At 35.0% G+C, this 17,703-nt stretch overlaps 1 protein-coding gene across 2 annotated transcripts in view; it reads right to left on the bottom strand.

The window, feature by feature from the left end:
* Window positions 1-9,309: 9,309 nt before the first annotated feature.
* Window positions 9,310-17,703, bottom strand: part of col4a1 (collagen, type IV, alpha 1) — an 87,666-nt gene continuing 79,272 nt past the window's right edge. For both annotated transcript variants that reach the window (XM_088597030.1, XM_088597037.1), the window contains 5 exons: window positions 15,826-16,038; window positions 14,953-15,130; window positions 13,232-13,346; window positions 12,580-12,752; window positions 9,310-11,258 (listed from right to left, as the gene is read on the bottom strand). In XM_088597030.1, the coding sequence (XP_088453156.1) occupies window positions 11,177-11,258; window positions 12,580-12,752; window positions 13,232-13,346; window positions 14,953-15,130; window positions 15,826-16,038 (761 nt within the window). In that variant the 3' untranslated portion in view covers window positions 9,310-11,176. The remainder of the gene's footprint in view (window positions 11,259-12,579; window positions 12,753-13,231; window positions 13,347-14,952; window positions 15,131-15,825; window positions 16,039-17,703) is intronic.

Genomic DNA, 17,703 nt, shown 5'->3' with positions numbered 1-17,703 from the left:
TGCTACCCTCTCAGAGCCTCTGTCCCTTGCTAAATAGGTTTTTCTTTCAGGCCTCTTAATTGGGTCACATTTTTCAGAGGTTTAAGTAAATCTACAATACAAAATAGAGAGTGGATTTTCAACCGAGCTTAAGGCTTTGACAACAAGAGCAATTTCTTCTGTGAAAAGCATTGCTCCCTTAGTGGTAGGTTAGACAAGCGTCATGAGTGATTGTCAGCCTTGGTATTAATCTTCAAGCTGTGCTGTTGCGTACATACTTCTGTTGCTTGGAACATCCTCTTGGATTAATAGTGTCTGGGCGGCAACCTTTTTTTTCTCAGGAAAAATGATGTCTGTATTCTTCTGTATTAGTCTGTATTCTGTGGGTCACTTGTGTCAATTAAAAACTAGCTCACACAATGTAATCTGTCATCCTGGAGCAAGGGGAATGCTTTCCCTCCTTGCGTTTAAAAGAAAATACATTTTTTAATGCTTATCTATCTCTTTTTCGCTGTCTCCATAAATGTGAGAAACATTTTAATTCTAAAAGCAAAGTGGTACTTGGATGAATGTAACATTTACTTGTTTTAAATAAATACAGCACAAGTTGTCCTCTTTCAAATGCATCTCAAAATAAATGTACTGTACTAAATTTTCAAACCTCTATGCTCATTACATTACACATTTACATTATTACGTTATATGATTTGTTAATCAAAGATCCATGAGATATTCTTAAATAAAGAACATGTAATTGAAAGGAACATTTATTACTCATATAGACAGGTTCTTTTTATTATCCAGACGTGCACCATTTCCTTGACTAGATCTAGATTATGATTTGATCTCAAAATTTGTATTGAAGTCCATGCAAAGAGTATCACATACTGTAATACAAAGTAGTCAAATTGCTCTCTTATTACATCATAATATATACAATATAGAAAGTGTCATGTGCACGGACATTCAATGTACAGTATAATGAATGTTAAGAGTCTTCTGAGAGGTATGAAGGTCAGCATTAGTGCGAACCACATGGGCATGCTAAGCCACAGGTGATGTCATTTCGAAATGCCAGACAACAGGACATTCTGGAGTATTGCCCTACAGCCCAGGCTATCAGAAAAAGTGCTTTGTTGACATGTAAGAGCTCTGATGGAAAAATAACACCATATTAAGATCTTTCTATCCAAAGTAACATTTGTTCATAAAAGTGCCTAAGGTGAAAAATGGACAATTCATGTACTCACGATAAGTGTGGGAATTGTACGCAAACAATCAGATCTCAGAGCGACTCTAATAGTGAGAGAGTTAAATATACTACAATACTTTATCCTTCTCAAACTTTCTTATGATCTTCTTATATTTTCATGTTTCACTGCTTCCCATCAGGACAAAGCATATCATATGTGTTATCTATTCAGTTTTACAGTCATAACAATGAGTCCATTGTATTTATGGGTGACAGCCTGTGATTGTCACAGATATACACTAATTCTATCCAGAACTGTATAGAATATCATGAAAAGCCCCAAGAACATACCTGAAATATTTAAGTAGGTATGCAATACCATATCCCCAAATTATGAATTGTTCATATAAAACAAGAAAGAAAATACACAATGGCAGATGAAAAAAGGTGTGAAGATAACCACATGCAGTAGGTTCTACCTCTTTGTAAAAAACGTTAGCCTGGATGTAGTCAAGATTTGCTGTAGACTTTCAGAATGAAATACATAGAAATAAAAAACGTGTATTCATAAAGGGTGGCACCATTATTCATTTTTTAAACTTGGCAACGATATATAAAAAAGAGCTACCATCAAGAGCATGGAAATGAAGCAGCTATCTTTCAGTGATCTGCCCTTCCCCCTTCTTTTCAAACAGAACAGCCAGATCTTCCTCATAACCTTTCTTCACGTCACGCATCATATGTTTATTGACCCTCCTTAGAACAGGCAGCTAAACATTCTATTTATATAACCTTGGGCAACTCATACTTCATGGGTGTCCATTTCCTCCATAGAGGCAGTGTGTGCATGCTGACCAAGGGAACACAAAATCCTGCAACAGCTGCCGGAAACTGTGTTCCCACTTGTATTACAGCAATGGCTGTATCTTATCTCTTGACTTAATGAGTGAATCTCACCTATAAAGGATAAGGAGTGGAAAAGAAAAAAAAATAATGCTTGTTCCTTGTAAACAATCATGATGGTGAATTTTATTATCGCTCATGTGTCAGCCCATCACTGTAGTCATTTCTCTGTTCTGATTAATTGCTGTTCGGTACATTCTGATTCCCACAGATCTCTCTCATGGCTTTTCTTTCCATACGATATGATGTGTACTGTAATATGCCTGGGTAATTAGTTGTGTGAGTTTTAAATCCCTATGTATTGTACTTTATGTGAGAACACAGAGTCACTGTGTCATCACAGTAAATAATGCTGGCAGGTGCGTTCAGAGGCTAGTTAATCAGTAATCAGTACATTAGTGTGAGTATTCGTGTATTTCTTTTCATCAAGCTCAATTGCACCACATGCTGATGTGGCATTCACTGGCTGTGGGATGGAACATGCCACCTTCAACTGATTGATTGGAGTTACACTCTGGGAGAAAAAAACAACTCAGGCGAGCCTTTGTAGATAAGATCAAAAACAAAATAATCTGTCTGAAAATAGAGCAAATTGAGAACATAGTGAGACAAAAGGTTTTTAGTTAAAGAGAGAAAATAGGCTATTTATCTGCCTTCCTGCATAGTAAATACAGTTCAAAATACTGTATATAATGACAGAGAATGAAATGAAAGCAAGATGATATATATATAAATATTAATAAACCTAGTCTACCAATTCAAACATAAATAATCAGCACATTTTTAGGTTCATGAAACTTATGAAGCAAAATGAAACAGGATATTAGGACGTATTTTGTCTTTTGTGTCATTGGCTTACATTTTCCCTATCTAGTTACAGAGAAGTGTGTGTAATTCTTTGTTATTGCTGTTTTTGCATTTACATAAAAATCATGGGAATGCTTACTAGTATTTTATCAATCCAATGATATCAAAATGACAATGTAAATAATGATACCTATAGTTAACCAGACAACTGGTATTTCCGAGACAGAAGAATATCACAGATAAATAGCAGAACAAATCATTAGGTAATGTAGAAATTAGAATGCTATGCTTACTTTAGATAAATCTAATCCCCTAGCACAGTTCAAATGTTCTGAAAGAAGTCATAGTATTTTTTTACATTTGTTTTGAAACATATCCATTCATGCGAACAAGCAATCAGTATGCTTATAACGTGTGACTTACAGAATGAGTAGTGGCAATTTCCACTAGTTTTATAAAACAAAAACGCCAATCTAAACAGAGTATTAACTGCATGGTAGAACACTGCATGCACATTTGCTAGGGTTAACATACTGTAAGTAAAATGTTTTATTGAATAACTGTTATAGCTGAATATTTCTATGATAAGAATGTCTCTTGAAACAACACCTAAACAGTAATTCTTCCTGCTAGGATGAGGTTGTGGCATTAGATTTGATTGAATGAGCTGTTTGTCATACTGAGGTTGTACAGACTAAGGTGTTTGAATGAATGGTTGATGAATGGTTTTAAACAATGTTTATTGGAGTGGTAAGAACATAAGAATGGTAACAAATTAGAAGGGGCCATTTCGCCTATCTATCCTATTTGGTAGTGAGTAGTATGACACAGCAGGGGGTGATGAGCCATAACTGGATCATCTAAATAGGCTGGTCCCAGGAAAAACAGACACACCGAGGCAGCTGTAAGGTAAAAAATAAGCATATTTTACAGTGCAAGGCCAATAAAACAAATCTCCAAAAATCACAAATCATAACCTTTAAGCGGCTAAACAGATTTCTTCCAAAATTCATGTGTATTGATAGCTGGAAAAATCTTGAGACGAAAATTGTTTCTCTCCAAAGCATCTTCTCAAACTGACAATAACCCACAGTCTGGCAGATAGTGATTGAGGACTCGAATCCTCCATCTCCTGGTTTCTTGGACTTTTAAATTGTCAGCCAACCTGTCGTCTTCAAACTTCAAACTTTAAACTTAAAACACGGAACAACTAGAAATACAATAAGTACATGATCCAGGAGGCAAGCTGCAATTTGTCTCCCACCTGTTTTTCCAATCACTCATCTAAAATACTTCTGTACTGCTAACCAGTATTGGGCTCAGATGACTGGAAGTCTCTGCTTCCTGGTCTTTTCAATCATCACCCGACCAATTGTCTTCTTCTAACTGCAGTAAGGCGGAAGTCATTCCCCACTGTTCTTAGACAAGAGGAGTAATCTCGTCTGAAACTGCAGTCCTCATTGGTCCAAGGATTCCATCTAGTTCTTTTGTGAAGGAAGTCAAGTTATCGGCTCCAACAACAACTTTGGTAGATTGTTCCATGTTTTCACAACCCTTTGGGTAAAGAAACTGTCCCCTTTTCTTAGCTTTAAATCTACTTCCACTATTGTTTATGCATTGTATGTATCCTCTGGTTCATGTTTTACTGTTTATATTGAAGAATATGCCCACACCTTCTTCACAGCTGAAGAAGGCTCCACAGCTTACGGCATGGAATAAACCTTTACCTGTTCTTTGCAGTCTATGCATGGTTACGCAGCTACCTACTCAAACTTCTATATCCAGCAGGTGGAGTTCAGCAGTGACTTTGAGGATTTGGAATACTTGTATGATTACTTTCCCATTCAGAGTAGAATTCTGTTTTCCAGCATCAATATTATTAACAACAACAACAACAACAACAACAACAACAACAACTGAAAAATGTGAATTAAGACAACCATTAAAAACTAATTTTAAAGTGCAAAGTATTCTGCATCTTGATATTGTACCCATTTTTCTTTTATAATAAAATTTACAGAAAAAAAACTTTATTTCATATTTCAGCTAAACAACTTCAGTATTAAGCATTTGGTTGTATTATTTTATTGTAAAATAATGAAAACATGCATAACTTTGTTTCAAATAATGCCAAAAAGAGCGCTCAATCAATTGACTAGTATTTTAGTTTTTTCTCTGTCACCTGAGGCACACAATACCCTTACTTCAAGTGAACTACATGTTCAAATTTGCTTTAGTATTGCTATAAGCAGTGCAATCTGGAAAACAATGAGCAAGAAACAAACTGAATATTACCTCTGTATGTTATTAAATTCACTGATTAATATTTGCAAAAATATGGTCTTGAGGGTAGCTCAGCTTTGAAAAACAACAATTAAGTTTAATATTCACACATTTCATAATAATATATGCAGTTTTTAAATCTTATGGTATTTAATACTTCAAGAGCCAGGAGGTATTCTGAAAGAGCTTCCCATTCAATTAAGTTATTTGTGGATAAACCATTTAAATTGTGTGTATAGGGATACATAAACTATAATATATTGTATTCCTTCTTTTTAATAGTTTAAACATTTATGATATAATTTTGAAAGACAAGTACAAAAGACTATTAAAATTACTGATAAATGTATTTCTAAATTATTTTTTTAATAAAATTTGGGTTACTCAAATCAGTTACGTGTTTAGAATAAGTCTATATTTCTAAATACTCATATCATTAGAGTTTGCTCCAGTCTTTGTAAATGTATGTCTAGCCTAAATGAGACATGGTTTTAAAATGTGCTCATGCTATTCAGTATACTGTATAAGATTATATTTGGCAAGTGAAAAAAGTGTATTTTTTGTTTGGAAGACACTCAATATTTAGTCATGTGAACTCTTGTGAGTAATTATAATTGTTATTTTGTCATATCTGAAATGGGTTTTCAGAGTCGCCAGTTCTGCCTTTAGGACATTCTTAATTACTGTTTGATCTAGTACAGTATATGGGCAAGGTGACAAAATTATAGGCAACCCCACAAACAATAAGACAACAGAAAGAAAGTAATTCCCATTTAACCTCAATATAATTCACAGTGTCAGCCAATTTATATGCATTATTTAAGCAACATAAATTTTAGCTAGAGTAACTTATTTTCTCATTTAATAGATTTTTATGTGTAACTTTGACAGTATTCATTTAGAACTGGGGGAATGGAATCAGTACCTCAAATGGTCAAGCACTTGTGGTGCTGGCTGTGGTAATTTAATAAGTGTTTGATAATACACATTAAACGAACTGTAAATAACTCATTAAAATGAAAATAGAGGGGGTACATTATAAAAATAGATAGTAAACATATGCTCCTATCACCTCTTTAAAACTGTTTAATGGATTTTTTTTACCTCATGTTTACAGATAACGTGACAGTCACACTGCACCAGTATGCTAAAGGTGATGGAAAGTTGTCACAGGTGTCAAGCAACCAATCAAAGACAGTATGTAAATAACTGGCCATGTCTGACTGTGGAGCTGATGGTAAAGTGAACTGTGCTGTAAAGGCTTGTGGAATCTGAATTAACACAACAGAAAGGCAAAGCAAGTCAAAAGCCGTCCACTCCACCACATTTTATTCTACGTCAGGAACTCATGGTAAAGACAGGTAGGTCATTTTCAAAAAGTGCGCATAAAAGACGGAAAACACATCTGGCACAACTGGTGCTTGTAATGAGCACAGTGGTCATCTTCACATGGTTTAAAAAACAAGGTGAGTAAGGTTTGTAATTATCCTCTGTCATATAGGAAATGATTGCTATCCTCACATTTAGCTTATGTCATCTATACTGTAGGTAATGAAAGTGCGTCTGAGAAAAAGTATGTACTTAACAACAATTCCCAATAAATCAGTTGTACACCCTGAATCCAGAAGCAGAGGTGCACTTCAGTAACACTAGTATGTCCTCAGAAAGTATTAAACTGGTGTATTTTTTAACAATTTTTGAAACTTTGCAAAAAAGAAAAATGGAAGATTTCTTCAAAAAAACCAAAATATCAATTAGGACTTTAGAACGTGTTGCACAGAAGAAGAAGCAATGCAGCCCATCTGGTGTCTTTGATTGCCAAGTAGTGTATTGATCTGATGATCTCAAGTAGTCATTTGTTAAAGAAACCAAGGTATCAGTTCTAATAATATATGGATGGATAGCTTCTTGCCACAAACCTTTGCAAAACAGAAAGGGAAAATTCAAAGAGCCACTAATTTGTTTTTCATTTCATGCAAATGTAAGAATGGATAAGATAGATAGGACTTCCACAAGCATGCACCAGTGTCAGAAAGACTATCAACACTGTTTGAGCCACATCTGGAGGTGAATAAGAGGGACTAGTTCAAGCATTCTTCTCGGGGGACACTGCACTGAACTGGAAACTTCAAAATAAAACAGACAACAAGACACTTTAAAAATACAAAACACAATCATGTGCTGTAGAAATGTTTAACACCTGAGAGGCATTATTAAAGGCACAAAAATGACACAATCAGAAACATTGGAAATGTTTATTGGAAATGAATTTAAAACAGGCGGTACTTATTGACACAAAGGGTTTGGAGAAGTACTGAGCAAGCTAACTAGCCATGTTGTGTAAGCTAATACCTACATGTAGGATTGTTTCAAGAAATGGCTGGTTATGAACATGACCTTTGGATCAATTAGCTATTATCTACCAAAGGGGTTGGACCAAATGGCCTCCTCTCATTTGTGCTAATGTCAATCAAAATTGGTATTCTTGAATTACAATTATAGACCATATCGCAAAACTGATTAATTATATGGAAAAATGGCAAAAGTAGCTAATTGCTAAATCAATAATAGATTAATGGACTGCAGTGGCAGATTCTATCATCCAAAGTAATGGAAACAAACAATTACACAAACACTGGCAACAATTTTATCCTATAGTACACATACTACTGTTATGAACAGGGAGAAAGTAAATAGAAAGTAAATTAAAGAGTAAGAACCAGAACTGTACATGTTAATCAAGACTTTCAGAGCCTTTCACTCTTTGTTTCTCTGTTCAGCTCCTCATAAATATTTATTATTCTGTTTTTCTATGCTGAGTTTCTGAGCTTATAAGGAGCTTAAAGGTTTTGTATAGTGTCATGACCACCAACAGTCATCTTGTAGAAGATACGGGCTCACAAAATTGAGGTGAAAAAGCTGACAAAGCACCTTTCACCTGATAACATCTTTATCTTTCTTAAGCCGACTTGTACTGTACCTACATTAAGAGCGGATCTTATGAATTTCACTGACAGAACATCCCCTATATATATATGAAAAACAGTAATGAGAAAATGGTATAAAACATTAAACGTTTCCCAATGATAAGCTTAGGTTGTCACCACTATCCATGCCAGCAAAAGCTATTCACAGTCATCAGATTTACAGATCACTTTCACTGTACTGTCTTAAAATAAGGAGAAAGGGGTGGTCTGACAGCATCTGTCTCAACATTGTGACTACCATGCCAGTATCATGGGTGAAGTTCTGCTCAAGACGGCATGCAATCGTGGTCCATCACATGTTTACACAACACAGCACCACACGGCGAACTTGGATCGTCCAGTATCTCATTGCCAAACGGATGGTCATTTTTTTTTGTCGGTACTAGGTTCCTGCACACCTAATTCTAAATGGGAAAAGGGCATGATCAAACCACAACATCCTTTACATTTTCAGTGACAAAAAGTTAATTATGAATAACCCAGCTTTCCCATCCAAAAAACTTTGTGGTTTCAATCCACCAAGCTGAAAACATCCCTGGAATGTATAGCTAATAAACAAAAGTGACACCTGTTTATTCTGATTCTATAGACAAATATGAGCATACATAGTATTGAAGAGCCCATTCTTTGCATACATTGTAAATTGGTTTACTGGGATTCTTCTTTACAATGATGGGCTATAAAAAGGCTTATACAGTATGTGCTACATAGGGGTTAAACATCCCAAATCATATTAGATGCAATACAGGGAATTGCATCTAATATACAGTATTATATATAATACTGGTAATCGTATAATACTGGTAATCAATTGCATCTAACATACAGTATTAGATATAATAATGGTAATCATAATATACAGTATGTCCACTTAGACAGCAGAACAATCATTTAGATTCTTTTTATATAAATAAAAAGACAAAGTACATGGCTTCATAACAGGTTCACCATAGGCCAAAGTTTGTGACACAAAGTTAAATTGTTTAAATTTGTAATTACGAAAAATGTGAAAAAGCGAATTTTATAAATTACCCACAGTGAGATATGAACCTGAAAGATTTTTAAGTAGAAAGATAGTTTATACATTGTATGACCTCTGGTGGCTAAAAGAATTATTGCTCTTACTACAGCTGAGTGAAAAATGTACAAACATAATGGTAAGGTTTTATACAAATATTTTTATTGTATGTGTTACATGTATGTTTCAGGTGAGAAAAATAACCCGAGAATTAAAATAAATGTTCTTTTGGTATGAGGAAATGTTATGAGTTATGCTCAATAGTGTCCCATGCCCCATAGCTTCTTAAATATTTCTGAACAGTTAATGTATCTTCTTATATTGATGGAAACTGGACAGATTATTGTGTGTTCCTTTATTAATAACTAATTCAGAAATCATGTAAACAAACACAAAATGTTGTTGAGGTTCATAAAAAAATAGAATCACAAAAGAGCAACATACAATCATTTGGCACTTGCAGGATAACTAATAAAGTATGCAAGTGTTGCCACACGAAAGCCTTAAAGTATGTGTTACAAACGTTATCTTAAAGCATTTAGCTCAGGACATTTCAAGGATCTCATTTAAAATATTCATAAGACTGGTTTAAAGCAATAAAAAAGTAGCAACAAAACTTCATTACTTTTCCTGTAAGGCTCTTTATTTAAATATACACCTTTTGTTTTTGGCTAACAACTGCTAATTTATCAATATACTATCGATGTTGTATCTAATCTTGATCTCTTAATATCAACAAAGCAAAATAGCACAGTAGTATAATATACGAATTAGAAGGTAAATACTCAAGTAATTCAGTGTAGAAGTTTGTGTCTGTGGTTCATTTAGCAATTAAAACCCTGAAAATTAAATAAGAAACACAAAATAAAATGGGGGTGCACAAGTTGACATTTATTGTAACTGAATATCTGGTCAGGCTATAAATTCAGTCCATGTTTGTGGATTGATTTTGTTTCTTACTGAAGCAGCACATTATTTTTTTAAGATAACATATTCTGCATAATAATTTTGAATGAGTGAACTTCATACTTTATCCAATGAGAAGCAAATATCCAACAAGGATTTAATAAGAACTGTTCAAATTAACTTTCATAGTTAATTTACTAATTAACAGGTTATGGAGTGAATGGCAAGTAGTCAAATATTGTTTACAAAAAAACTCAATAGAAGACTGAAATTTAAAAAGCTTATTCATATCTCTGTTAGAGTATCAGAGATATGAGTAATAAAAGCACATTATGCATTCTATTGACAGATATTCCGTGTTAACCAATAGTTTAAATGTCATATAGCAATACCCAGGCTCTTTCAGAAAACAGTTTTTTATAGTAAAGTGTGTGCTATTGTTGATCTATCTTCAATACATACTTTTTAAATTAAATTGTAAGTACCCTGGTGTATCATGTAGCTTTTTTAACTTCTGCATTTTTATGACCATTATAAAGCCAAAATTACACTGATGCCAGTCAACTCCTTATTCTATTTAGTTACACTTTGAAAGAAGATTTCAAAAACCTGTATAAAAATTTTAGCTTAAATGGTATTAAACTGTGATTTTTCAGTTACAAACATCTCTCACCACTGACAACCCCATATATAACATTAGTACATCTTTCAAATAAAATTATTTATATCTATAGGCTGGAGTTAGGTGGTATCTGCAATCATAAAAGAATTTAATTACATATGTCAAAAGGTAAATATACAATAAAGCAAAGAATGCTTTGAGTATTGGGTAGCACCTGACTCACACATATTCCTTTTAAATGGTCACTTGCTTATATATATAGTCAGTGCAGCAATAAACAAAGTGCCATTAGGTAAAGCAATGTTCTTTCTTAATGAGTGAACTGCCAGTGTGGCAGAATGGGCTTCATGGCTTGTCCTCCCACAACAATGCACAATTCATGGACTCGAAACAGACAGGAGAAGTGTCTTGTTGGATTTAGAACTCACGTTTTCTTACAAAATAGCACCATCGTTTGTGACAGAAAGACAGAATATGTATTATGTCTTCTTCAAGCAGACGTGACATCGGCCGATGTGGGTTCGTAATTCTCCTGCTTTCAGTGTGGCAGGTACGGGCTTCCTAAAATTAAAATAGGAGAATGTATGTAATAAGCTTTAAGAAACTAAAGAAGTATTATTCTTGCTTTTCAGAAGTGTCAGCAGAGTAAAAATATGCCTCCTACTGGACAAATGTTTCTCTCTTCTTTTTGGCAAATTATGTCCCTCGTTCAAGTAATGCACTTACAGTAGCTAAACAGACAGCTTAACTTCCAGTAAGATCAAACTCCCTCAGAGATGTACTGTGACTCCATAATAATGTATTATCAAGAGAACTGGTAATAAAACACAGTAGCCAGGAGAGCTCTACAAAAATATTATATTTGCATTGTGCATACTGTATATACATGTAGTAGATAAGTGCAGTTCTGTAACAATAGTTTGCTATTGTTCAGTCATTAAGCAGATTTAAAGAAGTTTAAATGAATAAAATTGACGGCTTTTTACTTATCTATATTCAAAATGAGAAAAGATTTGAAAAATAAGTTAATTTTATGCCAACATTGAAAACAGTATTCATTTTATCAATCTCAAAATTAGAAAGGACAAATAATTCAGTGATCTACTGAGATAAAACACAGCATTAACAGCTTCTTCTGTCAAAGAGAAATTTACACTGCTCAGCCTTTTCTGACCTAAACACTTTTGAAAGAGAAATAGACTACACTACACAGTCTCCAATAAAACAAAAGGCAATAACAGTTATGAGAGGAAAAGAGGCATCTTTCTTAGTATGAAGAAACTCCACAGAGATTAAAGGTGCCAATAGCTTTAGGGCATTAGTCCAGTTGCAACTTTAACATAACTTATGGGTGCTGTGCAAACTGACCAGAATGTATGTAACTAGTTACTGTACATGCACAGGTGATGTACTGAGTGTAAATATGGTTTTCAAGGCATCTGTACATTTACTTTACTTAAAAAATTCAAATGTACTAATATTTGCCTCGAATGTTAAGTTCATTTACATTCTTGAGACCTTCAACTTTATATCGGAAAGGTAAAACACTTATCATTTCTATAGTCTCTTTTTGTAATACAAAATGTCAGCAACAACAGCAAATTCAGTAAAACAAACTCAAATGCTGATTTAAATGCAGTTGATCCAACGTAATAGTATGTATGTATACATCTCACTTGACAAGTGTCAAAAAATGCCTTTAAAGGTGCCTTCATCACTGTTGTAATCTTGACTTTTGCACAAAGATCCTTAAAAGGTCAGAAATGTTCAAATGTGAGAATTAACCCTCAAAGACCTGAGGGCAGGTCACCATTGCCATTGTAACTATGCTCAATTGTCAAAAGCAAGTGTTAGAAGTGTAAAGAGAACAAAAACAACTTACTTAAACATATCCCCATTGTCTATCGTTGCCAGCCAAAAGCTGTAAGAGTTGGCATAGTAGTTGCAGGTCCCTCTGCCATGGCACTCAATAAAGGGGGCACTGCGGAACTCCTCCAGGCAGGAGCCAGGGGATGCCAAAGCCTGGCCAGAGCCCTCCGAACCCGCACTAGTGTGCTGGGATTGAAACAAGCAGAAATTAAAACCAGGGTACAAGAGTTTGCAAAGGGCACCAAAAGTACTAATTCTGACGGTTGGCATGAGATTGAATTTATTCTTCGGATATGTTCAGAACTCTTATGGAACAAATTCAGTGCAAACTAATTTATAAAGCTGTAACTATTAAAAGACCTTTTTTATCCAAAATCAACACCTGAAACTACAGTGTACTGTATAGTATTAGAATTCTAAACCCACTCTCTATTTGTTTTCATTAAATATCTACTGTACATGCTTGTTTTACTTACAGAAGTGATCAAGATTAAAATTGTATTAATTTATGTTGAATATGTTACACGACATCATTTTTATTTTGTATTTTAATTTTGCTACTAGTTCTGGAATTTGTCATGTCTTGAATACAATTTTCAGGAACAAAGCCTATATTTCCAGTCTCTACAGAAGATATGCAGTTTTTGCGCTACGGTCTAACTGACCATCACAAAGGAGTAGCCAATCCACAGGGATTCCCATCCACCGGGGCAGGGTGGGATCTGAATTGTCTGGCTGTGGACTGCAATGACCATGGCTGGAGCCTCACAAACAGCACACCTGTACGAGAGAAGCGCAGAGATGTTGATTCAGATTTTGTCACTCTGTCATTTAATATTAGATCCACAGTGATATGAAAAAGATGGGAAATTTACATTTGTTTTGCTGAGATGTGAACAACTCTAGTTCTTATGGAACAAATTTAGTATAACCTAACTGAAAAGGGTGTTAATATTAAAAGACCATCTTATTCAGGATCAACACCTGACACTATGGTATTTACTATAATATAAGAATTCTACATTCAGTCTTCATATCTGTATCTCCCATTTACTGGAATAATGAATGGAATAAGTACAAATACTATATAATCACAGCATATGTGTAACGAGAGGCATTATTTCCGGACCCTATGCAGACGACACAATCCGGGGATGAGTGAGGAAAACACGGGGAAAAAAGCATGCAGGATTTGGGAATGAAAACAGAGGGAGTGTCCATGGTGCGCAGGTGTTCTGGGGGGTGAATCCAAGGCAAACTGTCAAAAAGGGAGTCCAAATCGAAATCCAAGACTTGGCAAATGTCCAGAGCCGGGCAGTCCATCAGAGACGAAGATTGAACTTGGTTCCTGTTATTCCTCCCCAGCTTTTGTTAATTTGGTGGTTGTAATTTCAAATTTACAAATATGACCCTTTTTGATTTGACCTATTTTTCTATGAAATATAAGGTCTAGGCTAAACCCAATATTTGTCTGTCTTTATCACGCCCATTATTTAAATAAATGAGAGCTACTGTATTTTCCAATGGATTAAACCCTTTTACAGTGAATTCCCTATGAATAGTTTCTCACTGCAGAAATAACAATATTTTAAGTGGTAAAATGAATGTTTTAATGTTCTGTATCTGTAATTTGTAATGCAAAATGCACAATATATTCCATGAGGTATTTGGAAGCTTTAAAACTTTTGAAGATAACCATTTTATTAGTTTTGTAGAATCTTAATTTTTGGGTAGTGTATATGAAGTATTTATGAGTATGAAAACTTTCCTCTACAGTTCATTTCCTGCATCACTTCATGTAATCCAAAATCAAAGGCTTATGACATTAGAACTTTGGTTTTTCATTTGATTAACAAAATGCTGCAAAATATCACTGTAAATATACGCTGAAATTGCAGCACTATTGTGAATATTGAGTAATGGAGAACTGGAAGGAGCATTATGTCAAGTAGTTGCAGAGCTGTAAAGCTGAGATTAAAACTTTATGGAAAATAACACATGAAGTGCAGCAAAATGGAAAACCTGGTGTGGAAGTCTGAGAGAATAAGAGACCTGTTACATACATAAGTATGGAAACTATGGTAAAGACATACTTTTGTATCTGCTTTTATATACCGGTTGCTTCACAGAATAATATTGACAAATTTTAAATGATTTTACAGTTACTTCAGCAAATTTTTTTTTTCTTTTCTGTGCCTGTGAGGAAGCAATATCCAGTTATCAAAGAGTAAGAAGAAATTATGCAGTACGATGGATTCATGCAGTATTGCTTTATAAAGACTTTTAGAACTTCATAATGACTTTAGGACACAGAGAAGTGCACAGAGAAGTGCGATTAATTGTGAAATTGCAATTATAACCAGTGTTGATACTTTAAAGTCCTTACCTGCTGATGAAGGGCTTAATACTTTCACCAGTAATAGGAGCCATGCTCATTGGCATTGGTTCAGGTGAGGTGAGCCAGTAGGAATAATCATTTCTTGAAGCAAAGTTGCAAACGTTATTGATGTTACAGAACAAAAACGGCATGGGACTGAACTTTCTGAGACAGCTCCCGGCAGTACCTGAAGTGAGCAGTGAAGAATAAACATTAGGTAATTCATAGACATAATTACACTAAACAACCCTCTTGTAACATCTATTTTTTAACAGAGGTCTTATATTTCTCACATATCTGGAAAACAAGAAAAAGCAGAAAGCATCATCTTAATAGCATGGAGATCATTTCCTTAATATTTTATGGAATATAAAATTTGAGTATAAAATTCTAAATGTTATTTCAAATCTTACTTTTTTAAGTGATGGACAATTTATACATACTGTATAGCAGTGTATATTCAAGAAAGGATCAATAACAGCACAGGATATTCCTCTATTATATCACTCCAGACATGGTTTAACATACCCAGTAAATAAACACAAAAAATGCAACAAGAAATTTGACTAATACTGAAAGTGTTTTAATTCACTAAATTTACCACAATAATTCTTAATACTGAACCGTGGTCACCAACATGTACACATTTCACTGAGTAAAACTGAACCTGCACATCTCCTATTCCATCACAAGAAGTCGAACCTTTCTCAAGTATACCTGCTGTAAGTGTACAGCCAAACTGAACGCCAGACCTTTATCACAGAAGAATTAGTTCCCTGAACTGACAGATCCAAACACTTTTAGCATCCTATGCGAGCTGCACCATCATAGTCTACTGTTCATACACCAGAACCCCTATTACATCATGCTACTGAGACTTACCTAAGTCTTGCCCATGTGACCTTTCATTGCCTTGCACATATAACAAAGAATAGCCATCGTAGATTAGCATTGTCCCCTTTGGACACGATGGCACGTCCACTGTCTGACTGTGTCTTGTGATGAGAAAGCCATGAGCTTTGGACGACTGCCCTGGAGGGCCCACTAGTCCAGGCAGGCCGTCTGGGCCTGGAGGTCCGGGATATCCCCTTGGGCCTGACAAAGGAGTTTGAAAGCGAGGTTTGAAAACATGAATGGACATTTATAGTGCACACATCGTCGTATGATAAACTTTGCAGATCGCAACTTTTCTTATAAATAACAGTTTTAGCCTTGGACAGAATTAAAAAATGACAATAGTCCTTGATAATGATAGGCAGTAGAGTAACAAAAGAATTATAACATCTATCAATAATAAGTAAGAAGATACCTAAGGGGAAGTGTGGTTAAGCTTTTAACCATTGCTAAAAACAGTAGAAAAAATCTGTCTAAAAATAATGGCGTGAATATTACAAGAATATTAAAAAAAGAATATGAATGTGTCACCTGTGTATTTATATAATCACCTTACTCCCTTATTATACTGCAAGTGCCATGGTTCCATTAGAATGAGAGCCATACCATTTGAGATCTACAGAATAAAAAAGCTAACAAAGACTGCACACAATAAACAGACCCCTGTTGTGTCATTTAGTAAGTGACAGGAACAAACATACAGTAGCAAACCTACTGCAACAACAGCAGAAATACAAATTAGGGAGCCAAGAAATATAATACAATAACCAAAAAGAGATTTAAATACACTATATTACTTTTCGGATGAGAATGAGGGATATGTTGTAATACAAAAATTAGAGCAACAAAAACACTGCAGCACTAATAACAACTATACCTATTGTATGGTATGTCACTGAATTTAGTGGAATAAAATGGAGACTCTCAGCTGTCAAATCATGAGCAAAACCACCAGATAGAATTTTGCTTCACATCAACTACAGCAATAGCTTTCAAGACAGTCTTCTGCAGACACTTGTTTTGACACTTTCATTCCAACTACAAAATGACTCAGCCAGTAGCCTTCAACAAATGAAGCCACCAAATTTCCAGCTTTCTAATATGGTGAAGAACACTCCAAGGCATCGTGAGCAAGACTGTAATCGAATAAGGGCTCTGATATGTTAAAGGGGAGACAATTCTACTATCTTAATCTGTAATATAGCAAAAGCAGATACAATGAAGGATGGGAGTATCTACGATGGAACAGTGCTTAGCATTGCTGCTTCACAGCCCTGGGTTCAATTCTGGACCTGGGCCACTATCTGCATGGATTTTGTCTATTCTCCCCTTGTTTGCGTAGGTTTCCCATGGGTGCTCTGGTTTCCATCCACAGTCCACAGACACACTGGTAGAATAAATGGCTTCTAGGAAAATTGACCTTGATGTGAGTGTTGAACCCAGGGCCCCCAACAAACCACTGCATCACTCTGCCACTCCATAACATTTTCCAATTAAATAAAAAATAAAATGAAGTTCATAACTAAAGTCTGGCTGTGGATGACGACAACCAGACCTTTAACTCTAGCTGTTCTAAATTATAATCATTCCTGTCATTATTTCCATAATCTTTATATAACATGCAATTCCCTCTTTTTACATTTTGCCTCCTGCATCACTTTTGTGCCTTTGCAGCTACCCCTTGATTAACTCCTCACTCTGCATGGGCGTCCCCATCTCCTCGTCCTATAGCCAGTGGGATGTCCCTCGGCCAGGCATGTTAAGCCAAATTTTGCTATACCCAAATACTTTATAAACATCCTCAAATACATCTAATTCTGGGGTGTGATTAATATCTCTTATTGCAAAGTAGTGTTAAATACAGGA

This window comes from Lepisosteus platostomus, chromosome 2 (genome assembly GCF_059453375.1).
Source record: "Lepisosteus platostomus isolate fLepPlt1 chromosome 2, fLepPlt1.hap1, whole genome shotgun sequence".
Taxonomy (NCBI): Eukaryota; Metazoa; Chordata; class Actinopteri; order Semionotiformes; family Lepisosteidae; genus Lepisosteus; species Lepisosteus platostomus.
Note: the sequence above shows the minus strand (reverse complement) of the source record. Positions and strands in the feature narration are given on the sequence as shown.